This window comes from Aphelocoma coerulescens (assembly GCF_041296385.1).
Source record: "Aphelocoma coerulescens isolate FSJ_1873_10779 chromosome Z unlocalized genomic scaffold, UR_Acoe_1.0 ChrZ, whole genome shotgun sequence".
Lineage (NCBI taxonomy): Eukaryota > Metazoa > Chordata > Aves > Passeriformes > Corvidae > Aphelocoma > Aphelocoma coerulescens.
This window is the reverse complement of record NW_027184085.1, coordinates 12738573-12764769: the sequence shown is the minus strand read 5'-3', so window position 1 is coordinate 12764769 and position 26197 is coordinate 12738573. Positions and strand designations below refer to the sequence as shown.

General features: G+C 35.1%; 1 protein-coding gene across 10 annotated transcripts in view; it reads right to left on the bottom strand.

Annotated features, from left to right (window-relative positions):
* Positions 1-26197, bottom strand: part of NIPBL (NIPBL cohesin loading factor) — a 141421-nt gene that overhangs the window by 11411 nt on the left and 103813 nt on the right. For all 10 annotated transcript variants that reach the window (XM_069002177.1, XM_069002180.1, XM_069002178.1 and 7 more), the window contains 23 exons: positions 24959-25190; positions 24139-24290; positions 23307-23387; positions 22113-22213; positions 20882-21020; positions 20598-20680; positions 19397-19529; positions 18341-18484; positions 14710-14799; positions 14271-14485; positions 14067-14169; positions 13103-13201; positions 12865-13011; positions 11094-11228; positions 9631-9729; positions 8049-8102; positions 6824-6932; positions 6125-6261; positions 4500-4640; positions 4094-4187; positions 3829-3983; positions 3478-3568; positions 156-329 (listed from right to left, as the gene is read on the bottom strand). In XM_069002177.1, the coding sequence (XP_068858278.1) occupies positions 156-329; positions 3478-3568; positions 3829-3983; positions 4094-4187; positions 4500-4640; positions 6125-6261; positions 6824-6932; positions 8049-8102; positions 9631-9729; positions 11094-11228; positions 12865-13011; positions 13103-13201; positions 14067-14169; positions 14271-14485; positions 14710-14799; positions 18341-18484; positions 19397-19529; positions 20598-20680; positions 20882-21020; positions 22113-22213; positions 23307-23387; positions 24139-24290; positions 24959-25190 (2908 nt within the window). The remainder of the gene's footprint in view (positions 1-155; positions 330-3477; positions 3569-3828; positions 3984-4093; positions 4188-4499; positions 4641-6124; positions 6262-6823; positions 6933-8048; positions 8103-9630; positions 9730-11093; positions 11229-12864; positions 13012-13102; positions 13202-14066; positions 14170-14270; positions 14486-14709; positions 14800-18340; positions 18485-19396; positions 19530-20597; positions 20681-20881; positions 21021-22112; positions 22214-23306; positions 23388-24138; positions 24291-24958; positions 25191-26197) is intronic.

The window sequence follows — 26197 nt, the reverse complement described above, 5'->3', positions numbered from 1 at the left end:
ATACATCTATGCATATACCTCTTTTTAAATCATACTTTGGGTACAACACTACTGATCTGGTTTCAATTTTAAGTGACTCGGTGCAGATATATAGTAACTATATGCAACAAAGTCAGGTTTTGCAAGGCTCATGAGCACAGAAGAACAGCACTTACAGTCTCTATCTGCCTGCTGCATACGTGTATCCTCCTCCTGCAAGTAGGTCTGGAGGTTTTTTAACACCTGGATTTTTAAGTTTACGGAACAATTCTTATCTGAAAGAATGCTGTTGTACAGAGTCTTCACTTCCTGTTCGAACATTAAACTTGGGTGCTGTATAAATGCAAATCCTAAGGGTGGAGAAAAGAGGAAATGGTTCTCATTATTATAATCTAGAAATTGTATTTCTGCTTTTTAAGTCCTTCAGAAGAAAGGTATGACATTTATCTCCTCCCAGCAGCATGGCTTTTTCTAGTCCAAACAGTATCGTGCTTCCGTATGGACGCCATCCATTGCTTACAAGGAGTTCTGATAGCCATATCAGTTCTATTAACCACAACTCTGTTTGATGGATAAAATGCAGTGTTGACCCAGGGCAGCTGCACAGAAAGTTATACAGGTCTGGAACGAGGTCCAGTGTAGTGGCCTGCATCTCAGTGACTAGGAGCTATCACAAGAACAAGAAAGGAACATTACCAAAAATTATCTGTTACTTTTCTAATACAGACATTCTAATACATTTAGAGACAAACATTTTGTTGCAACTGTAAAATGTGACTCATATGGATGCAGAGAAAATGTGGAAAAATTGATAAATATCATGAGTATTTAACACTGTAATAGAAAAAATAATCTCCAGGGAACACAGTAAAATTTATAGCTCTTGCTGTCACTATTCATATACCTATTGTACTCTTCACTTGAGGACTGTCTGAAGTGCTCCCAAGACTACGTGTGTTGGATGACACACACTACAGAACTGTTTTTAGCTGTAGCTACCCTTGCCAAGGAACTGGCTGTCCTTAAGTCTGCATTTAATAAAAACTTTTCTAAATTACTGGTAGTGTATACCATTTTAAATAATGTATGTAGATTTAGAAGTGCTGATGACAAACTCTTACTGAGTATCTTAGAAAAACAGTAATGGGAACATAACATCCTAATTTAATTTACATTTAACGATTTCATTTTTTTAAGACTGTTTAGGAAAAGCAGACATTAAATGCATTTTCTATGACCACAAAAAATTCAGATTTTAAATGAGCACACAGAATATATAGGAACATAAAAGAAAAACAAGGGAAAAAAGGAAAGCAAATAAAATTGCAAAAGCAATGTATAAAAATAGCTGTAACAGAGGGAAGATTGAGTCAAGTTTTTAAAATAGGCTCCATACACACAAAAAGACAATGTAGATAAAGGCTAAGTCCAAGGCAAGCCCTCAGTGTGTTTCAGATCTCATTTCAGTCCCAAAACAAGAAGCAGAGAAGCAGGTGAGATGAAGGGAAAAAGAGAAGAAAAAGGAATTATGGTGTCTTTGGACTATGTGGTATGATTGTGCAGTCTATAAAAGTTTATATTGGTGTTTGTAACTTGACCACCTCTGTGCAGAATCCAACCCATTTCTTATGGTTAATTTTGAAAATGAATGGCACATGGCCATATGTGTAATGACTCATAAAGCTTTTTTCTTCATTCGCTTTAAGAAGTCTAAACCACCAGTATTTTCAGGGAAATATTTACTTTTCCAGCCCCAGTTAACTGGGGAAGAACTCTTACTTGGCATAAGAGGCTGTCATAGCAGATGAAAGGCACCTGCTATATGTTTTTTAAGGACTGAATTAACATCTGAGAGATGCTGTCACACCATTTCTCTTCACACCTTTGTTTTCACTCTGTTAAGAATCTTTACAGTAAGCACTGAACTTGGTTGAGTAAAATATTAACTGTTAAGATACTTAAAAGTTTAGCTAAATTTATTAACAAAATCTTATATCCTCAACTTGTTTTGCAAGTATACATCTGGAAGAGAAGCATAACCACAATTATTAACCTTAGGATTAAGCTTAATCCCTCAACAGCAGTGGCACATCCCAAGGCAAAGGCTAAAACTGTTGAGTGTCCCTACTAAAGTGACAGGCTAATAGGAACGTTCACTCTTCACATGACCCTTTTCACCATATATAAATGTTGAGTTAGCTTGCTAGTCCTTTTCACCATACTGCTGCTCAAAAACATTGAATGAGTTCGGAAACTTTGCTCAGTGACCAGCCTGAGGTGGGTATTTGCACTCTCTAACACATCTCCATACACATACACATACACATACACACATACACAACAGCTATCTTCAGAATCAGTACTTGGATGAAATCAGTATATCACTGAAAACAGTGAGGTTTAATTAAAATAAAGACTGACACGCTTACAGGCAGAAAAAAAATCTGAAAAATGGCTACTGACAAAACGGATCACAGTTCAGTCTATAATTCAGAAACATTTTTGGCAAATGTGACATACTCTATATCCATGAGCAGAGTGATCATGTCTATGGTTAGGAATACAGACACTACCCCACATGCAATATTCTGTAGAGTGCAATTAAACTGGACTGGACTGTAGTTAAGTGTCGTATACATTGACATAATGCCTAGAAAAACTTCAAGCAGTCCAGAGAACCATAGCATTGCTCCTGCAACAGAGGCAACTCCAGTGCCATTAATCCTGCTCAGCTGCCTGAAATGGTTTCTCATAGAATATGAAATGAAGATTCAGTCTTGATCCTTATCCTCAGAACCCTCACTAGCCTGAATTAGAGTAGGATATCTGAAAAGCCACCTAAATAGCAACACAAAGAGGCAAATTCTTGTCCACAGTTAAATCATACAATGGAGGCTCTCATGCCTCGGAGACAATTTATTTTAGACCAAACAATAACCATGAACTGAACTCTTCTAGAAACCAAGACCAATCAGCCCAAACAAGATTTTCTCCAATTTAAGATTTTTGTCCCTAAATCAGTGGAAGTTCATTTTCTACTGCAAATCACTGAAATAACACATTAATCCCACAAAGGCCATCCAGCTACTATGAACTGCAGAGTTCCCTTGACTCCTGCAGAATGTCTGCTCCTACCCCTAAAATGTTCGAAGTTTTTCCATCTTTTTTTACCTTGTAGACTGAAAAACAAGGTTTGGAGTTAAAACATACTTGCATGTGGAGAAAAAAAATAACATCTTCATTACCTTGGAAATTTGCTGCTCTCTACAACCTGGTCACACATCAAAAGGCATTCACTGTCAAAAGCACCCAGTCTGCTGCAGAATTATGCAATTAGCAATCCTTTGACAGCTTTTCTATGGCCAGTTCTCAAAAAAAATACAGACTAAGTTTTGATTTTAAGTGAACTCTCTTGTGACTGCACAAATACATGAATTCCTACTGATACATATGGATTTTTACCAGAGGAGAATAAAAAAAACTATTAATATTTCTTACCAAGACCAATAATGGCTTTTGTCTGTACTTCTTCATCTGAATGCTTTGTAAAATACATCAGCAGTTCAAGTACTTTATCCTTAATGTTAACCTGAGCAAATTAAAACAAAAATAATAGCCATTTGAAGATGAAACAGATGTTTTTAATCTTTTATAAAAAGCATATCTATCAAAAAGAAAAGGAGAAACACAACTTCACTGCATAGTCCTTGCAAAATCATGTATTAAAAACCAGAAAGCTATACCATATGCATTATGGAAAAATATATAGTTTTGGGGGACTAGGAATAATGTGCTTTCAAATTAAAGCGGAGCATTCATTATAAGACATGAGAATAAATGTTATTTTACCTTACTGTTGCCCTTAAAATCTTCCTGATCAAAATCAAAATGCCGACACAGTGCTCCAACAGTGAAAAGTGACCTAAGGAGTGCTGGTTTATTGGCAGTAAGTATTGTACTGTTGGGGTCTTCTTGGTGTTGATTTTTTAATTTAGAAAGTGCACCTGCAGTAAAATAAAAGTTTTTATCACAGTGTTTAATTGTGGTATATCCCTAAGATAAGAGTTGTAGTCAATACTGACAAGTGACAATTACTTTTTATGATTTTACTTACCATAGTATCTATTAAAACAGGCCCACACAAATTTATAGTTCTGAGTGACCTTGTTCACAACAGCCCCAAGACAGCTCACACAGTGCTGAACAACCTAGAAGCAAGAAAGAACAAATGAATTATCTATTTAGAAGTTTAAATTGAGCTTTTTGTGAAGTTATGCAGGAAAAACCTATGCTGAACTAAAATTAACAATCTAACTAATATCATGGGATGTCCGTCCCTAGGCTGCTCTGAAAATCTGCTCAAACTCATTAAAATACAGCAAAACCAGTGCAAACCCCAGTAAACCAAGTACACTGATTTTTCATGACTCAAAAGTTATCTTCATAATAAAGACAAGACTGTCTTTAAACCAAAGACATGTGAAATGGAATCAGTAGAATAGTAGCAATAAAAAACTTACTGTCATGCCATATTTGATGATGAGTTTCATGAGGTCTTCCTCAATAGTGGCAAGAAAGGTCTCACTTGGGTGCTCCATTAGTGGCACTACAAGCTCTAAGATTTTTGCAACATTGCAGATCACCATGAAATCATTCTGGGTCTGAAAAAACAGCATTTGTGGTATTTAACATTTCTGGCCATGGATAAGCTAAGTACTATTAATATGCACTGGTAGTTGAAAACTCCAACTTATTTAAGTTATTTGGTAAACATCTAAAAGAATATTTATATATTTTATACCTGCTATTAAATGACGTATTACTATGAAATTTAGTTCTATTTACTACAGGTATTCTGGGGAAAAAAGTCTGGATGAGCAGGATATACCTCTTACAAAGGCTGCATCAGACCTGAAAACCTTTGGGTTTGGTAACTTTCTGCAGTCCTACAAGAAATCTAGGAACTCTTCCTGAGATATGCACACTAGGAACACAACACCTGAAAACAGGTATCAGCAACAACATGAAGTTGTGCTATGACTTAATGCACCTTAAACAAAAGGTAATAATTTGCACAAGTGTAGAAATTACAATTAAAATTACTACTGGTTTGCATTATTGTGACTGTATGTATATATTAAGTGTGGAACCTATGGAAAATATTTATCTATTAAAGAGACATCCTGCTAGAAATGGACTTTTGACAAATCCAGCTCGCTAATCAGGATAAATCCCTAATGCTAGTATCAAGCCATTTTACATGTTCAAGCTGTCAGTGGTAATGCTATGATTCATCTCAACCATGTGTAAATACAAACCATACGCAACCCACTAAAGGAGCTGCAGCAAGTAAATACTTAGATAACTCTTTCCTATACTGTTTGTTCAGAAGCAGCTCTAAGAGTCTGTTGTAAATGTGCCTAGAGAATGTGGAAAATGGCTGGAAAATGCCAGGCTGTACCTACAACCTACATTGGTGAAAATTACCCCTTAAGCCTGCCCTGGGCAGCTTACCTATTGAAAGGAACTGCTGCCACCCACCCATGCTCATCCTCCTTGAGCCACGGGTGCATGATCCTGCCCTGCTCCTTCTAGCAGATCAGGGTGCCAGATTAAAATGGCGGAAACCACTGCAAGGATTCAGAGACCTGAGCTGGGGAGGTTTTCAGTGTTAGCGCTCTCTACAATGTCTTACAGAGGAATACAAGAGCACTAGAGCTAGAGAAGTGAGAGATGAAGTCTAGAAGAGGATGGAGTAAGACATTTTTCTTCTCATATATTAGATCACTCTATCTTATGGAACCTTATCCTTAGTCTTATGACTCATATGTTAAATATTTAACTACTTTTAAGACTGTGACTGTAAACTAAATTTTAAGAAATTATTTCCTAATAGGAGAAAACCTGGGAAAGAGTTGCAGTTTCATTTGGCTGTAAAATATGGAGGTAGAAGGTGAGGAAGATCTTAGAAGCTACAGGGATCTTCAAAAGGATCTAGTAAGTTCCAAAGCTATGATGCCCATAAAAAAACCCCACAATGTTATATTTTCTTTTCCTACCTTAAATTTCATCAAGTATTCAATACCAATGTTCATTTTCATGCTCAATTATCTAGAGAAACAAAAGACTGATTTTCTCTACTTACACTACATTTAGTGGTCAGGTATGGCTGCATGGTCATGGCATGTTTGACCATTAGCTGGGGCCTTATTTTGCTGAATAAGAACAAAGTGGTTATGCAAGCAACCAAGCGACCAGAATTCACACCTTTATTGTCAGAATCTGCAAAAGATTAGAAAATACACAAAGGATATTAAGACCAAATACTGTGAAAAACATATGGCCTACTGTTTAAGTAGCTCTTTCATTGCATCTCTTTCAAGATCAAAACAGAATATTCTTATTAGAAATGGGAACATAATGTGTTAACATTTGTAAGAGACCACAAAACACTTTCAAAAAGAAGTGAAGATGCATCAAAGACATCACTAGTTTTTAAACTCCTTACTGTAAATGTTAGACTAGCCCAGCTAATGATTCCTATTATAATGTAGAACATACTAATGCAAACAAAATTTGCCACGTTTGTTTTGGTTTTAGTGATCTGAAATTTAGAACAAGTTATTTTAAAAGTAGTTCTCCTATTGTGGTTTGCTAGTGAAGATTAGGGATTTTATTATTACACAGTGCTCAAAATTTCATAACTTAAGAGCAATGATTTATTACAATCAGCTTTGTAACAGGAATTCTGGAACAGTAACTTCTTACAATGAAGTGAGTTGAACAACTATTACAGTATCATAAAAAATTCAAAGGATTTTACCTGAGTTTTAAATAATATTACCTGATAAAGATTCTTCATATTTAAGAATGTGCTCAACCAAATTGTCAACAAGTTGAGTACAGGCTTTCTTCACAGGTTTATATGAGGCATCCTCTTCTGACTTCAACAGCTGTAGCAGATGAAACAGAAAATGGTTTAGTGTAAAGCTGCATTCATTTGCATAGGATACATGCTGGTTTTATAACAATTACTACAGATACACAAGAATTTTAGACTACAAAAGTATTTAATTCTCCATAAAACGTACATGGTGAAGAAAAAATTATGGGAAGTAAAAATACAACATAAGTAAAGAAAAAGTAACTGCAATAAAAATCAGTAGAAGTTCTCCTGATTTTTCCATTGAGATGAAAGCTGCTTTATGCTTAATGAAATAATGCAGAAACTAACAGGAGTTAGAAGATTTTTTAAATGCTTAGAGAAATAAAGAGCAAATTCAAAAGAAATGTTTTTGACCCTGTGCTAAAATACCAAATAAGGATCTATCATACCTGTGTGTCAACATTTTATTCAAACTTTTTACATATGACTTTGGATACTAAAATTGTGTCCATGAAGATTCTTCTACTATCTAAGAAGGATCGAGACTGTATTATAGCCTTTTCTTCAGTGAAGAGGCTCTTAATGAAGAGGCTCTGATTTACTCAAATCAAAGGATTTTTTTGCTTGAAAATTAACCAGTGCATGCAAGATGTACAGAATGACAACACGACTTAAGAGATATAAACAAAGCAAACTTCTTAGAAATATCGGTATTAGATATAAGTAGAATATAATGCAGAAGTAACTTATACTCTGAGGATTCACTGCTTCCATAAATTGTGTAGAAAATACAATGAATGTGAAAACACACTTATCTACTGTTTAAAAAAAATCTACATTACTAGATACCTTATTTCAGAATTAAGTATCTTAGCTGTGGACTTTGTGTTATGTCAGTCATTACTGAAGAACCAATGAAATTAAAAACAAACACATGAAACTCATCCCAAAACCAAGAAGTGAAGTATTTTTAAGACATCATTTGCAAAGACAGAAACTAGCATCAAAGAAAACTGCACCGAGAAAGATAGAAAAAAAAAGGTCAAATGTTTAAAGGGCAGGAATTGAATTTTTCTATTGTAGGACTGCTCTTGGAGTCCCCTCCTTCCATGTGTTTTAGAAGCAAAAGGAATACTAAAATTCTAACAATGATTGTACTATACATTCAAAATTTTTTACTTACATTTTGAAGAAGCTGTTCAAACCAATCATACCCTGTATCTCTGCAAGCTGCAACCTATAAGTATTTTTGAGAATAAACTGGTTAATAAAAAAGGCATATGAGGAAAAATTACTTCAATACAAATGTCATCTCAAAAGAACAGTAAACATGCATACATTTTCATATGCATTAGGAACAATGGGGACCAGAAACTGTCTTCTACATTCAAAAAATAACTCCCACCATTTAAGTGACTCTATAATTTGTATTTCATACAAATACAAATTTCAAACACAAGCCTACATGCTTTACTGGTGACTTGTCTCTAAGTGCAAGACAAACTTCTGTTTTGTAGAAAATTTTGCACAAATTTAAGTACAAATTTAAGTACAAATTTGACACTTTGAAAATGGACATGCATGTATATCATAGAATCACAGGATCTCTCAAGTTGGAAGGGATCCACAAGGATCATCAAGTCCAACTCCTGGCCCCGCAGAAGACACTCCAAGAGTCACACTACGTGCCTGAGAGCATTGCCTAAACTCTTCTTAAACTCTGCCAGGCTTGATGTTGTGACCACTTCCCTGAGGAGCCTGTTCCAGTGCTCAACCACCCCCTCTGGATGAAGAACCTTTTCCTGATATCCAATGTAAACCTTCCCTGACACATCTTCAGGCCATTCCCTTGTGTCCAGACACTGGGCACCAGAGAGAAGTATACACACACACATATTTATTTATTTATTTATGTGTATATATACACATATTTTTATATAACCAAACCAAGCCTTCACTGGTATTGTATGCGAGGAACAGCACACAGGTGCTTCAAATTAAAACTGGCAGGAGAAGTGAGAATTAAACTGAAGTCAAATTGACTGACTTGTCAGACAGCAAAAATGCAAACTAGACTGTAATTTTTAAAAATACTGTAAAGCAGAATGAAGGTTTAAACTGTAAGTAATGAAGTGAGTTTTTTATTTGAGATTTACATCTTTGTATAATTGATATTAAAACACTTTTTCAGCACGGTGGTTTTATACAACACATTTTCACTACAAATTAAAGCATTTTTATCTGGAATTTTTGTTATTTTGGTTATTTTGGAGATATGCTATTTAATTTGCTGCTCCTAAAAATTAAAATACAATTATGCAGACACCAATTTACTCTGAGCAAAAACATGACCCTATATTTATTAAAAAAGCTTATTAACCTTGCCAAATAAAGGTTATCAATTGTTTGAGGAAAATTTTCTTTTAAGAGACAAGTTCTTAGGTAGGCTTAACTATATGCTGCTACTAGCAATTCCTGCAGAATGTTACATACAATAGAAATTGGTTGTATTTTAACTGAACAAGTACTTGATAGAACCTGAATATACTGTGGTCACAGTTATTCTTGCCAGCAGATTAGTGAGCGTTTAAAATTTCCTACAGCCTGCTCAATCACATGAATATTTTTGGCATACATTTCATGCCAGGAAATACAAAAGGGAAATCATCTGACAAATTATCATGTTCAAAAAAATACAGATAATATTTCAAAAATACTAAAAACAAAATTGAAGTTTGCACACAAATAAAATTTGTTTAACATACCACATCAGTGATGTTTAGTATTTTCCTTGTCATTGCTTCTTTGTCATGGTGTGGAGTTGGAGTAAACCAGAGCTTCTGGAATGTCTCATTTACTAATTTCTGAAGGAAAATAAAATATTAGCATAAATAAATAAACTTATATTGTCACATAAGTATTATTTCTAATACATCCACATACAATAGATTTGCTGATGATCTGTGCCATTTCATAAGGAATTATGCAACTTAAGTGAGACTGTAGTAGGAAATGTTATCTGAGACAGACCCAGATCTACTATTACAGGACTTATAGTGATCTCAAGTCAAACTTCAGCAAAATGAAACAATGGGAACTGATGCTACAGGAAATAAAGTTACCACCTTCTCGCACTAATTGGTATTCCTCAGGAAAACACAGCTGAGAAGGTGACAGCTGAAAAAACAATTCCTACAGCAGAACTTCAGCAGCAGTGGTAGGTTCCTTTAGTTTACAAAACAGCTGGGACAAGGTGGGAAAGAGAGAGAAACCAAGTCTCTATACTCAAATATAGGAATTATATTCCCTTCCAACGTTTTTGAACGGAGGACAATACAGAATAGAATGCAAGTGAACAAAAATTATTCCAAATTACTTCTCATTAATGGAATTGTTAAAATCACATTGAAGTTAATGCCCCATTTTTTCTCATATTGTTAGAAAAGTAGAAGGAAGAAGGAGAGATAACAAGGTCATCCTCCATTTCCAGCAGCACCTTGGCTATCTACTTGTTGATTAAGAGTCTTCTCAGAAAGCCACTTTACATTAATGTACCTCAAGAGGTAAAAATATCTGCTGCAGCTTTAAAGTTTTCAAATTTTACGGAGAGTGTGATACAAAATTATTACAGGTGTATCCCTAATGACTCAAAAATTTTAAAATTATTTTATCAAATTAAACAAAATAATCGTCAGGTTCACGATTTAACACATTATCTTAGGTTTGTGCCCTTCTGCAAACACACACCACACAAAGCGTAGAGTATGAGCACATAAGCAACATTTTAGAGGGAATAACTGCTTCATAGAATTAATATGAAATTAGCACAGATAAATAGTTTATAACTTTAATAATTATATATGGCATATATTAATGTCAAGTCGTTAATTTTTACTTAAAATTTATTAATTTGCAGAAGTAAGTTTTATATGCCAATTTTACTTGTTAGAAAAGAGAAGCACCAGAGAAAATATTTGCAAGAAGAAAAAAATCTCTGGAAAATATTTAAAATATTTCAATTCTCAGAAAGAAGTTACAGAAAACAGAGGATAGAAAAGAAAGAGAAATAAGTCAAGAGAGCATTACAGAAAGCTAAAATATTTGCTCTTAAAAATTCATAACTCATAATTATTACAAAGGAGCAATGCAATACTTCTTTTGTTTGGTCAAAATAGGGAACCACTAAAGTAACAATAACTAAAATTCTGAGGGATATGTTTCATTCTACCTTAATGCCTTCTTCATCATTGACTCTCCGAATCATTTTCACACACATTTCTGTAATTTTGGGAAATGTTGGTTGTTCAATGCAGATATCCCTAAGTATTTTTATGACTCTTTTTCTGACACTGATACCAGTATCCTGTAAAGAGAAAGAATTGCACTCTTGAAAACAATTCAGAAACATTAATTTATGTTCTATACAGATTAGTATTTGAAGATCACCCAATCTGACTTGCAAAACTTATTTAGAAAAGGCAATTAAAATCTTCTGGAATGCATTTGAAAAAAGCTTAGCATTACTTGTTCTAAAAGTCCTGGCTGAGTTCCCAGAATGCTGGAACACTTTCTCCATCTATACTCTCCTATTTAAGAGCTCATGATGTTGTAAATGTATAGTCCACTTCTTAACTCAAGAGCTTACAAGCCAGATGCAGTGATGCTTTAGCTACTGTATTGGAACACACGAGATTCCCTATAGATTTGGATAGCAATACTTTAAGCCTTTGGATAAAGCTTATGGATAAGATACATGCAAGCAGTCCTTTTCATTTTACTAAGCTTCATCTAAAGAGGTAGGAGGAGCTCCACTTCGTATCACCTTATTAAAAATCTGTTGAATCTGAATGTCAGGTTTAACTGCTTTATGCAGTATTGTATGCATGTGACCTACTTACCTCCAAAAGCCTTCACAAACTTGTTTCATCCTGTAACTATAGCAAATGTGTAGTACTTGACTAAAATCCTGGCATGGATGCTATGAGCTAATGTTATTCTACAGTTAAATTAACATTGAACACCTAGACACGACCTCCACTTTTTTTGTAAAAAAACTCTAAGCCTTTCAAAAAAGCTAGCATATAAAAATAGCATAGAAAAGCTGCCCTCAATGATCCATATTTCAGACTTCAAATACATTGCAAAATTCCTTATTTCATCTTGTCCAGGTTAAAGCTAGGGTAGAGTTAATTTCTTCTCAGTGGCTGTTATAGTGCTGTGTTATGGATTCAGAATGAGAATGGTGTTGATAACACACTGATGTTTTCATTTTGGCTAAGTTGTGTTTATCCCAAATCAAGGACCTTTTCTCCCCCTCCCTGTCTCATGCTCTGCCAATGAGGAGGTAGGCAAAAGAAACTGGGAGGGAGCATACCAGGACAGGTGACCTGAACTGGCCAAAGAGATATTCCACACCACAGAATGTCATGCCTGGTATATAAACTGGCAGGAGTTACCAGGAAGCACAGTCAATCTAGGTTTGGGAATGGGGCTCTGGCATCGGTCAGCAGATGGTGAGCAATTGCTTTGTGCATCAATGGTTTGTCTCCTTTTTATTACCACTATTATTATTTATCATTATTATTGTATTTTACTTTATTTTCAATTATTACATATTCTTATCTCAACATGCAAATTTTACAGCAATCCTCCTGCCCATTCCACCAGAGTGGGGGTAAGAGAGGTGGGGGGTTGAGTGAGCAGCTGAGTGGTGTGTGCTAAACTTCTATTTAGGCTTAAACCATGACATAGCTAATTTGAGCACTAATAATGAAATCAAAAGGAATGTAACCCTGGTCCTGATGCAGTACAATTTTCTGTAGATGTTTACCTTTCAATGTAATAAAGCCTCCCTAGAAGCAAGTGGTGCATTTTACAAGGTTGCTCTTAAAAGCATGAGGGCTCACCATTCAAACAATTCCAATTTATTAAATATGCTCAGTTAAAACCAAATTTTCCAATGCCACTTATTTTACCATAAATACCACAAGTCACCGTACCAAAATTCTTTCAATCAGCATGTCATAATACTGCTCAGCAAGCTGAGGACGACAGAGCACAAATCGTCCGAGCAGCTCCACAGCTGCTTCTCGTACACTAGTGGAGTTATCCATCAGCCGCCCATGAACTCCTCGTTGCATATCCAGCTAAAAAGAACATATGAAACAAAGATTCAGATTAAGAAATAAAGATTTATTTTAAGGATGATATGGGCATGGTAGATATTTCCTTTTTTACCCTGGCTAGAATACTGGGGTCTACAGCAACAACCTCAGACAAACACTTCATGGCTTTTGTTCGAACAGCAATTGCATTTTCACCAAGTACACGCAGAATCTAGAACAGAACAAAAACAAAGATTCAATTGTTTTGGGAAGGTAGCAAATTATAATTAAGAGCAAAAATGCAGCAGAATAACATACAAATAATATCACTAAAATAATAATACCTAAAAGCTGAGCTTATCTTCTCAGAGAATAAAAAGGTGCATGTAAGTGATGTTTCATGGCACTGAAAACTGCACATGGATATTTACCATGATTTGCTAGTTCTCGAAGATGGGTTAAAAGGTTCTTAACTTTAAAGTCTACTTCTGTCATCCAGTTGCAGCTTTCACCATGTTTCTTTTAACAGCAATGTTGGATATGGGCACTCTAAAAATGGCTTTGTATGCAGATCAATTTAAGCAGTGCAACCTAAACTAGTACTGAATTTCAAACATGTAATTCTGCCAATATGTTAGTGCCCCTTCTCCGATAAAAAGCAAGAAATTACACTGGTCAAACAGCAGCTTCCAAAGCGACAGTAACATGGACTGCAAACAGTTGGCCAGTCTAGCTTTTCCTTTCAAATCAAATTACGCTCAATTTCATGAGTTAATCCTACCAAAGGAGCAAGCACCTTACAGAAGCTGTGAAAAATATTTCAACACTTTGTAACGATCCTCTGACTGTGTGCATACAATGATTTTGCCACAGTCATACATGAATAAATAAAATAATGTGTGCACATGCAAAATGCATGCAAGAAAAAGAAACCTCATAACTTATGCCATCAGTACCGAATATGAATGTACATGGTGTTATCATGGCCTGTAAATACCTCTGGTCAACAACAGACAGATATGGAACATTGCTGTGAAAGTGTTTGGAATCAGAATCCAACCATGCCTCACTATACTAAGACTTCCAGCACAGTTTACCTGTGTCAAATAAATATCGAAGCTCTGGGCAAACGGCCTCATAGAGGCCAAGTAGCGAACAATCAAACATGCATCTTCATAGTCCACAGTATCAGAATTCATCCTGAAATAAATTCCATGTGTTAATCAGAATGTGTTCACAAAAAAATTACTTAAAACATCAAATGCATGGCTAATAAAGAAGTAACTGGTACTGAAACATACTTTAATGTACTGAACTGAGATGGAGCAGTTTTAATGATGTTGCGAAGAAACTTTTTGCGGCTTTCTGCTCTATGCATGATTTGTCCTGTGGTCTCAACATCTTTTGCATGATGAGTTCCTTCAGAAGAATCCTCATCCTTCTGAGATTTAATTGCTTTTTCTGTCTCCATAGTTGTATCACGGAACCACTGAGCTACATAAAACTTCCGAGAAAACTGGAGAAATAGAGCAGGATGCACAGAAAACAAAACCAACAGATACAGAAAAAGAAAATTAACAGATTTAAAATGAGATTTAGGGAATGCATCTAATGCATCAACATTATTTTGGAAAATACAATCAACAGTATATGTTAGGGTGACAATTTAATTGAAGCACTAATATGCACAATCAAAAATCATTTTATTCAGTATGTCACTGAAAGAAAGCCGAAAATTACCACTAATGATGCATCAATTTCTGTGTTCTCATCCAGATAATCTAGTAAAGCCTTTTGCAGCTGTTGAATTTCATCATCTCCTCCCGAAACCTGTCAGAAGTAGAAAGATAGCTATAAACAAGAATATTGCAAAGTCATAATTACCATCTTAAAATCTGCATGTCCACATATAAAATACACTCAAATCAGTTGTTCCATAATTGTAGAGCATTAATAATTTTTCTAACCAATTAGTTAAAAAGTCAAAAAAATATTAAGAGAAGAGTAAGACTGGTTTTAAGACTGATTGATTTGGTTTGTTTTCCTTCTACGATCTTGCATGAGGACCCTCTGTCACAGAGGAAGAAAAAAAGGGCGAAACCCATAAACCACTTTTATTTGCTCAATATTATACTGAAACACGCAGATCCTTGCACTAGCTGATATTACAGCAGAAAAAGGTATTTTTTTTTACTCCAAAATGAATGAGTTCAAGATTTCAAAGCATGCCTACAAGACATAATACTGATTAGGTTTACATATATATATATATACACATATATATATATATATATATTTAACACTCTGACATATGTGCAAATTGTGAGTAGATATTCCAGCCTTTGATAAATTTGAAATTCTGCAAATAACTGGATTAATATAAGGGTAATTGATGCTTAACTGCCTAGCTACTTTCAAACAAATAAAAAAACTAGAACAAACAAACTGTGAAGCCTGTAACAAATCATATTCAGTAATCAAAATGAAAGCAGAAGAATAATTTTTGGCTTAAAATTCTTCAGCCAGAAAACTTTCTTCTTCAGCAATGAAATTTCTAACTTATAACCATCTTAAGTTCAGTATTAACAGCACTGACTGAGAATCTTGACACAAATGCAGCTATAATATAGCTTGCAAGCATCAGCAAGAGGAGAAAGGTACAATTAACAAGCCCAGAACATCAACGTATCAAGAGATAAACATGAAAAGCATGCACAAGTGTTCAAACAAACTAGACAATCTATTTCTAAAAAAATATATGTTTGAAAATGTCAAAACAGAATAGATTTTCCCCTAAAACCTATTCTATGAAACATGGGTCCAAGCCATAGTAGAGAGCACTATATGCATTTATCAATCATTGACAAATATTGTGGTAATAGTATCACCGTATAGAAGAAAATATCCAACAGCAGTATTCAATTTAGCAGGAAAGAAAAATCTGTAGAGGTGTGAGTTAATTTCTGAATGGAAATACTAGTTTAAGTTTCTGATGACAACAGCTACCAATGGATCATCTTATTTTCTTGCCATCTGAACAGGAAAGGGAAGTTCAGCTGTCCTGTACTCATTGTTCTCTTACAAATTTATAAATAACACAACAGTCTACCCTGATTGATGGTACTGCATAGTACACACCTTCCAACAATGCATGGATGGTACTGTCTACCATTACTGATGCTAGGTCTCCTGAGAAACTGAAAAAAATGTTTTTATCACCCAACTGCCCATAGCAATTTTATTTTCTGCAGATGCCAATGCCTAGCAACTACCTGATCCTGCAAAAACCCAAAACCAAACAGAAAAGTTCAGGTGACTGCTCAGGTATAAATCTTTCTAGGATATTTTTCAATACTATTACAACTTCTGAGGATAACAAAAGAGAAAAGGATTCTTCTGAAATACTTCCTCACGAAGTATAATGTAAAATTGTCAGAATCACTGTCAACAGTGGAGAATTATAATCCCTTAGTATACAGAAGTATAAATTATATTATGCCATGGAGATAAAGATTTGACAATGTATGTTGTAGAATTTTCTAATTGAAAAAAATTATGGGACGAATCAGCCTCATAAAGGAGTAGATGACTTCAATTCTTTAATTGAATGCCTGTAAAGTTTTTCCTTCAATATAAATCTAATGGTCATTATAATGTAAATGTAACAGATCTGTAGTATTTTCAGGGAAGTGAAAGGGAAATCCTAGAACAGTTAGTTCAGGGAGAAATGTATAGAGTCCATAAGAAATACGGAAGTCCCCATTTTTAAAAGGACACATGGGACACGAGATTTTCTTATATTATGTACTGTACAGAGCCCAAATGCATACACTGCTTTAGCATATGTGGCCACCCCTGCAGATTTTGAGCAGCATTAGCAGAAATCCAAATATGCGCTCTCTAATGAAAGACTTTGCATGGCCTGGTTTTGGTACTGGGGGGGCTACAGGGATGGCTTCTGTGAGAAGCTGCTTCCATGTCCAGCAGAGCCAGTCCCTGGTGGCTCCAAAGATGGAGGTGCTGCTGGCCAAGGCTGGTCCAATTAGAAATGGTGGTAATGTCTCTGTGATAATGTACTCAAGAAGAAAGAAAAAAAAAGTTATTGTGCAGATGTAATGGTGGCCAGAGAAGAGCAGGGTGAGAGCATGTGAGAGAAACAGCCCTGCAGACACCAAGGTCAGTGGAGAAGGAAAGGGAGGAGATGCTCCAGGCACTGGAATTGGGATTCCTCTGCCGCCCCAGTGCAGCCCATGGTGAGGCAGCTGTGCCCCTGCAGCCTGGGGATGAGCCCCACCCCAGAGCAGGTGGGTGCCTGAGAGCCCACAGGAGACCCAGGGAGAGGGGCCCAGCTGCCAGGCTGGAGCAGCCTGTCCTTGAAGGACTGCACCACAGGGAGCAGTGACCCACTGGGGACTGGTGCCCATGGGATGGACTCACATTGCAGCAGTTCGCAGGGAGCTGTTGCTCATGGGATGGAACCATGCTGGAGAAATTCATGGAAAACTGTCTCCCATGGGAGGGACCCCACAGTGCAGCAGGGGAATGACTCCTCTCCCTCACCAGTGAGAGAAGCCCCAGGTGATGAACTGACCACAAACCTCATTCCCTGTCTCCTTGCACTGCTGGGGTAGGATGTAGAGCTGGGAAGGAGGGAACAGGGTGGGGAAGGTGTTTCTAAGGGCTTATGTTACTTCTCATTATCATGCTCTGATTTGGTTAGTAGAAAATTCCCTTCATATCTCTAAGTTGATCCCGTTTTGCCCACGATGATATTTGGTGAGTGATCTCTCCTGGTCCTTATCTCAAACCATGAACCATTTGTTAAATTTTCTCCCCTTTGTCCAGCTGCAGAGAGGAGTGAGAGCAGCTTGGGTGGGGGCCTGGCATCTGGCCAGCATCAACCCACTCAAACACATATGCAAGTTCAGTAAAAAACACCAAAATCCCCCCAAACCCTCAAATTACACCACATAAAAACTAACCTTACAAGACTAATAGATTAACCCTCTAAAGCATGTATTTGAGCATCAAAAGCTCAGGTTTCACTTTGCAATAGCAAATGCAGGTTCATATGTATATTTAAGGCCTCTTAAGATAGAAGCCAACTGTTGCTCCACGATTTCCTCAGTACTGTCACAAGAAAACTGGCTAATCACTGTAATTAATTGATTTATATGATCACTACAGAAATGGTGCAAGGAAGACATGAGCTAACAAATGTGATACTTATAAATTGTGTATATTTGATTCAGAAACCTAAACAGTGAATGAAGACTGATTCTCCATCATGTCAATTTTTCAAGTATATTTAAAAATTTCAAATATTTGAATGGACGGATTTCCATCCAGCTGCCATGGATGTCTCTCACACCTGTTTGAGGATTCTGGCTATAGATCCTTGATCCATTTTGCTAGTGACTGCATCTTTCCTCAGTCTTGCTGCTACAGTTCCAAGATAGTCAAGTGATGCAACTCTTAATGCCATTTCTGTAGATTTATTACTGAACTGGTGAACCTAAGAAAAGCAGAATAGACATTTAAAAATAAATATTTATGCCACTGATATTCTTCTCACAAAAGATTGCTTTACCTTATTAAAACTTCCACCCAACTTCCATATTGCATAAAAATATGTAATTTACTATTATATCACACACACATTACTTACTTTATATTAATGCTTCTTTCTTTATTGGGTCTCTCTCTCTCTCTCTAAATATGTCTGTTAGAGTTTTTTAAAATATATATTTTCATTAAACAAACTGGACAACTAGCACAGCAGATCTTCAACAGCAGAGATCTTAAGCACCATAGTGCTACCTCCTCATTATTCACACAAATATAAAGCTACATTATACCAAGAACAGGACCATACAATATTTTTTCAAGAAGCAGCTCAAATTACTGTGTTAATTACATTACATAATACTGAAGAGCAACACTCAAAAAACACACAAACAAAAACATTCCCATTCTCTAGAATGTCATCAGCATTTGTTGTAGTTGTAAAAAACCAAACCACTCAGTTATTTTCTTAGTTGGTTCTGTGCTAAGGGAATAGTCCAGAGAAGATATTTAATATGTATAACTACAGCTATATTAGGCTGACTTTACTCCAAATAAATATATGCACTTCTTAGATGCTATGCAATGACACATTTTTATGTTGAAAATGTAATCAACTAGTGGAACTGGACTTCCACGAGAAACTATACATACAATTTTTAACAAGTTCTATATGAGTGATCCTCTAACCAAAATTTTATTATTTATGTATTACATAGTAGTGATACATGCCAGAAAATCCTTATATGCTGCATGCGTGTCAACAATCGGAAAGCATTCCTACAGTAGTTTCAGATGAAATAAACAAGTCTTCATTGTAATAAGAAATGAATTCATATAGTTAAAACCAAGAATCCCTTACCAATAGCCTTCCTAATAAGCTAAGTAGCAACTCTGCAGCTGGCCATTCTGGTTTATTGACTGTTGAAAGAAGATCTTGAATAAAGTTCTCAAACAGTGGCCTGTAATCTTCTTCCCCTTGTTTACTGCCACACCTGTTGAAAAGAAAATGCTTTTTGTAAATGAATTTAACAGCCATATATGGTTTTCTTCTAATGTAAACAGAAGTAATCCTATGTTTAATCAGAAAAGAACAGTTTTATGCAATTCCAAGAAAACAAATCTGAAATACTAGCAGAAAATTTGTTTTATTCATTTGCAGAAAAATAGCTTAAAAATAGATTTAGAAAGTGCAACTTTTCCAGTTGCACTGGAAATAAAGCAGCTAATACATGATAGTAGAATTTTGTTCCTAAGATTTTTTTATTTTTTGCTTTGCATTGAAGTCTGCATTAACTTGTACAGAAAAAGTAGGTAGAATTACAAAAATGAAGCTAGAGTAGGATATTTAAGAGTTGGAATGTTTATATTCTTTAAGCTTGGTTTCATTTATCTGATAGTGATAAGACATCTTAGTATTATGCTTCACAAAGGTTCCAGTCAATGCAAAAAAAAAAACCAAAAAAAAAAACCAACAACAAACCAAAACCCCAAAAGTTAACATACCTGATACTTTTTGACTTCTATATGTCATCCCTAAGTTTAACATCAAAATCATGCAATTGCTAGATGGCTTATTAAATAGCTTTTCAGCATTAAGTGTAGAAATTAATACAATAAAAACCTACAGACTTACTCTTCGCAATCCTATGGTTAATTCAGGTACATTTTTTATTCCTTTTTGAGCTACTGACATTCCTAACTTTAGCTAAATGAAAGTAATTTTTAGGTTTTTTATATCTGATGACTGAATCAATATGGTTTCACCACTTAAATATTTGCTCAGCTTTCTCTTTCAGGCTTCAGATAAGTAAGAGACATGTAATAAAGGAATCCTACATGAACTGTGAGACAGATTCTTAAATGTATGAAGAACACTCTGCAGAATTTCTCTTCTATAAACTTTTTGTCTAGGCAAGAAGCTCTCTTAGGCATCCATAAAATATATTATTAAAAACAACTTTATGAATAGGTATTTTTCACTGTTCAGTGGTCAGGTTTGTCCTGATGTATTCATTTGGAGTTGGTTTCATCAATACACTAAAGAATGCAACAGTACTTACTTCTTAAGGAAAATAGAAAGGAAGTTTTGTGCTGTTCTCATGGCTGTTTCATATGAGTTAGTAATAAGCACATCTTGATCCACCTAAAAATAACAAGATACATTTGTCTATTATTTTAGCATAGATCTATAACTTCCAGATCAGCATTTTTCATGCATCAAAAAATTAAAGCAGACAAAATTATAATGTTTGATTACTAGAGCAGTGTAATAACGTATTATACCTACGAACGCAAGTAAGTCATTTCTGCACACACATAAAAACGGCTTTTTAAAATATCTTACTTTCTTGTTTGATTCCTCCTCTGAATTAGAATCCTTTTCTGCTGATGGTAAGTGCACCACACACTGAATAAGTTGCAGAACTAGTGCTGTTACCATCTGAATGTACATAGGCTCTCCATCAGTGTCACTGCTATTTAACCTGTTAATAAGAAAAGACAGTATTAACACTGAAACTAAACAAAAAGGACAAAACACAAGAAAATTTTTTGTTCCTAAGCAGTACCTCTCAAAAATTATTACCACAGCAAGAAATCTACATTATAGACATTTATCTAGTAATTTGCTTATTTTTATTCAGTGTAACATTTGATCTAACAAAACCAGGAAGTATTGTTCTCGCACAGAAGAGGTGAAATGAAACAGCACACAGTTCATTAGCCGAAAAAGCCACAGGAATATTTAATAAAATAAACACCTAATACACCACTAAAATACTTAATAATAAGCTTATTATGTATAATACCATGTCCTCTCCAACACAACAAAACATACTGAACTGTTGCTATAATAATTTTTCTGTAGTACTTAACATCTGTGAAATGTGTAAGACTTTTAAACAACAGAAAATAAATGACCATGACCTAGACTGACTTGTACAAGAGCTACACCTACGATAATCTGCAGCAGCACAGCGGAGTACAAACTTCAGCAGGCAACTGTCTTAAGTTGGTAAGAAGTCTGTTTTTCCCTAACATAAACTCAGAAAAAGTATGAGTTTACTGCCCATACATATACCAGCAGTACCACCTATTGCTACGCTTAACAGCATGAAAAGTTGGTAAACCCTGACATATGAGATGATGTGGGTATGAAACTGATTCTCCTCTTGAAAAGAGTGCTCTGAGTGTACCCTCAAAGAAATTCAGCCAGAATTTTCCTATAAAGATTTAATACTGAAGAAATTATGTAACTCCATACAAACAGAATTAAAGAATTGACCAACAAAAAATAATTCTCAACGCATACTAACATTACACCCATTCACATTCTTAGTGAGAAAAATAAAAAGATATTTCAATTATTTTTGTAAATAGGGACTAAAGTGATAGCATAAAGCCCAGCAATTATTACGAGACATTTGTCAAACAATTTGTTTTGAAATCTCAACCTGTAAAAAGTGCAGCTTGTAGAGACATATTTTCAGTGTAGTTATCAATGAAGCCTAAAATCCTACATCTACAAAACTGTACATGCTACAGCCTACCAGTTATTAATTTATGTCAGAAGTTACCTGAAGTTTCTCAAACTCCTCTTGCTAGTTGGTAGTCTCGCAAGGGAAGTGAAAATTTCTTCTAGAATTAGCTGTCTGTGTTTTTCATACCGGGAGAACACCTATTTAATAGTTACAGGATTATTAGACAATGATTTATTGTTACATAAAATATTGCTTTTAAAATATATTGTAAATAATTGTATATGACAGCATACACTTCACATGACACTTTAATAAATTATAATTCACCTTATTTTTAATGGATTTTTAATTGAATGCTTTCTCAATTCAAGCATTTCCTTATAAAATACATAAAAACTTTTCCAAATATAGATTCAAAAAAAATCCTTATGTAACATAAACGTGTAACAGGTCTTGAAAATACCTTCTATTTAAAAAGTTTTTGCCAATGATATAACACACTATAAAGTCAAACACTATAATACTGAGTTTTTGGACTTTGTATTTCTTTCTCTCAGTACAAAGAAAAACTGGGGTAACACAATTAACATGAACACAGGTAAGTTGTAGAGTACATTTGAGAAAACAGTTTTACTTTATATGCCAGGCTTAAACGCTTGCCTGACATGACATATTCTTTCAATTTACAGGGTCTGGACTGCTGATTTTGCCTCCCCTTTTGTTTGGGCAGAATATTGAAGTATATAATCCTTACAAAGATGGAAAGCTCCCACTTGAACAAGGACATTTGTATTCCACTACATTTTTCCTGAAATAATATTTTACCTGTCCTGTGACTTTTTCATATAGTCACCCGTTCTGAGGAAAAGAATTTATTCTATTACACAGAAATACCATACTAGTTCTATGCCTTATTACATAATTGCAAATCTTAACACAGGAAACAAGGAAAGTCACACAGTTAAGATTTAAGGTTACAAAAAAAAAAGATTTCTTACGATAAAAAAAGGGACAGGCAAGAGGAAGGAGTTTGTGTTTAAATGACAACCAAAATTGAGAAGCTTTTTTCTTGAAGTAGGCAATTTCTTTCTATAAGTTCTCTACAAATAGGAGCAGCTCAGGTAGATATAATACTGTTTCTATATTATGATATCAAGCTGTAAAAACGTGCAAGAATAATATTAATTCTACACTCCAATTCTCTACCAGAGAAAAAATACAGCCTATGTAAATGTCCTAAGAATTCTCAGAAGTACAGGTACATGAACACATAAATTAAAAAGTACTTACTGCAGTCACTAATTTGATGGCACATAACTGTAGCTCACTGACATTTTCTACAAAGAAAGGTGTTATTCCCATTGATGACACCTATTAATGGAAAGAAGTTATTTAAAGTATATCTGACTAACAAACTGGTATTCATGCAGTTTCACAAGCAGGTTATTAATTCAGCAGGTAAGGCATTCAACCATTACTTCATATTATTTTCAAATAGTTATTGAATTAGGGCACAGGTCTTAGGAGGAGTGGCTGAGGGGGTATTATCAGGCCGCTTAGCATGGAGAAAAGGAGGGTTGGGGAAGCCTTATAGTCCTCTACAACTCCCTGAAAGGAGGGTGCAGCCAGGTGAGGTTGGTCTCATCTTCCAGCTAACAAGTGATAAAACAAAGGAAATAGGCCATGAATTGTGCCAGGCATGGTTTAGATTGGATTTTAAGAAAAAATTATTCATGGAAAGGGTTGTCAAGGATGGGAACAGGCTGCCCATGGAAGCAGTTCAGCCAATATCTCCATAGGTATTTGAAAGACATGTAGATATGATGTTTAAGGATGTGGTTTAGTGGTGCACTAGGCAGTTTAGACTTGATATTCTTAAGGATCTTTTCCAGTGTAAATGATTCTGCTACTCTATACTTGAATACAATCAAGTTAAACTTTTCTTAAGTGTACAAGAGAAGATGCAGATGACATACTACACAACAAACTAGTCACTCTGATGTTAAGAATTCAAAAGCTTGTACTGATTACAAACTTCAAGTCACTGAGACAATCATACTTTACATTCACTCTAGGAAAAGCAAAGCTAACATTTTTGGACAGGAATTCTGAAAAAAGCTACCTGAAGAATAGTTGTATCAGTGAGAAGCTGTATCTCTAGCAACTCTGACAAGCTGCTGACAATGTCACAAACTTTGTTATACAACATCACTATAACTCTTTGCTTGTGGGTGGAACACTTGGCACGTTTTGCTTTTGAACTTAGAACACCACCTATAAAATAAAATATATATATTCATTATTGTTTTCAGTGTTTCAAATACTAGAAAGATAATCTTCCTCAAAGAGTGCCCCCAAAATAACTACAGCTTTGCAAAAGCAATTTAGAAAAACTACTTAGTAGCATCAGTGGGAAAACAAGATTTTCACATGATAATTATTTTTCATAATTACTCTAAATTCTGGACCTGAGATTTTTAGAAAGGTTCTTGAAATTGGAGCCATGCATCTGTAGGTGTGTACATGAAAACGAAAGGCTAGAAGCTAAACAGTTTTCCCTGAAATAAATCATTATATACATGGAGATTATGACTGTGAAATTACTTATTCCTACCTATAATAACTATACACAACAGCTGAACTTCAAACTTCTAAATACTTTATCCTAAATACTTTGGTTACATCGACATTGTTGCAGTAAACCAAGGTGCTATATGACTAAGTTCTTCAGATGACACATTTAATTGTTCTTTTATTCTATGTTACATCATCCTCAGACTAACACAGTGCATTAATTCAGGATGTTGAATGTGATAAGAACTATCAGTATAAAAGTTGCATATAAAAAATCTTATTCCAGAAACTCATATCATTTACATCATCATACAGTAGATGAAATTTTTTGTAGCTTTTAATATGGAAAGACTTCTTAGCATACTAACCACCATGAGGATCCACTCTATACACAGGATCATACTGAGGATAGAGAGTGTTTTGCAAATGAAATTTTGTGTACTGAATAACTCTTTCTATGACGTCCTCAATATATACAGCTTTAGGCATATTTGGTGATGTCATAATATTGATAGCAGTAAGACACGCATCAGCAGATTTTGTCACTCTTTCCATAATAAGATCTCGCCATAATCTCTCCTCATCTTCAGTGTCATTGTTCTGCAAGGCAAGAAAACACAGGAGAGCATGAATAAGAAGTAAAATTTTTATTCTCACCAAGTAAAAAAAAGAAACAATTACCTTAATATGCTTACAAATGTGCATGTATAAAATATTGTACTTCCTTTTTCATACCAAAATAATTTGTCTTAAAAATCAAGTAATATTTGTTTTACTAGTAACATGTTTGTAATGCCTCCCTAAGCTACACGTCTTCAAAGTCCTGTATTCTGTATTCGTCTGCTAGAATACAAAGAACTTTCTGTGTCTCATTGGGAAGCACTATGAGGGAAGACTGCTACATGCTCTATTTAAGACCACTGTACATTAAGCAAAATCTAATTCCTTCATTTGGTGTTTTCTTCACTGACACCACTTGCTGCTTTGCTCCATCTGATTTCTGCCACTAGAGGGAATTCTTACACAAAAAGACTGTTGCAAGTCACATGAAATCTGTAAGTACACAACTTTCTTGCTTCATAGATCAACCCATCTATTATCAACAGGTTTAAAACATGTCTTATCAAATATGTCCATTCAGATTACCATAGGCTATTGAGTCTCTATATTACTGTGTTTGTATAAGCTACTAAACCAAACATACATGAGGTTAATTATGACCATCCAGCACTACTTAAATATTGTAGTAACATTACTACAGCAAAGCTAGGTAGAATCTCTCATAGCTTCTCTGGCACACACAGAGCCTCCAGAGAAAAGGGGTCTTTGCTACCTGTATGAAACCACCACAGTTCAACACTGTTGACTTTCCTTGTAAAAATTACACATCAGTGAAACTCTAACAGCTTTCTGCCTTTGGGGTAAGAGAATTAGAACCAATAGAACAGTGCATTATATAGATGATATATATAATTACAGAATCAACGAAAATCTGCAGATCAGGAGTTCTCTGCATATTTCTGAGATATAATGGCTTTAAGGAATTTGCTACTTACACAAGTGAGACCTTGAGAAAAGAAAAAAATTTCCCCAAATTAATCTTGGAA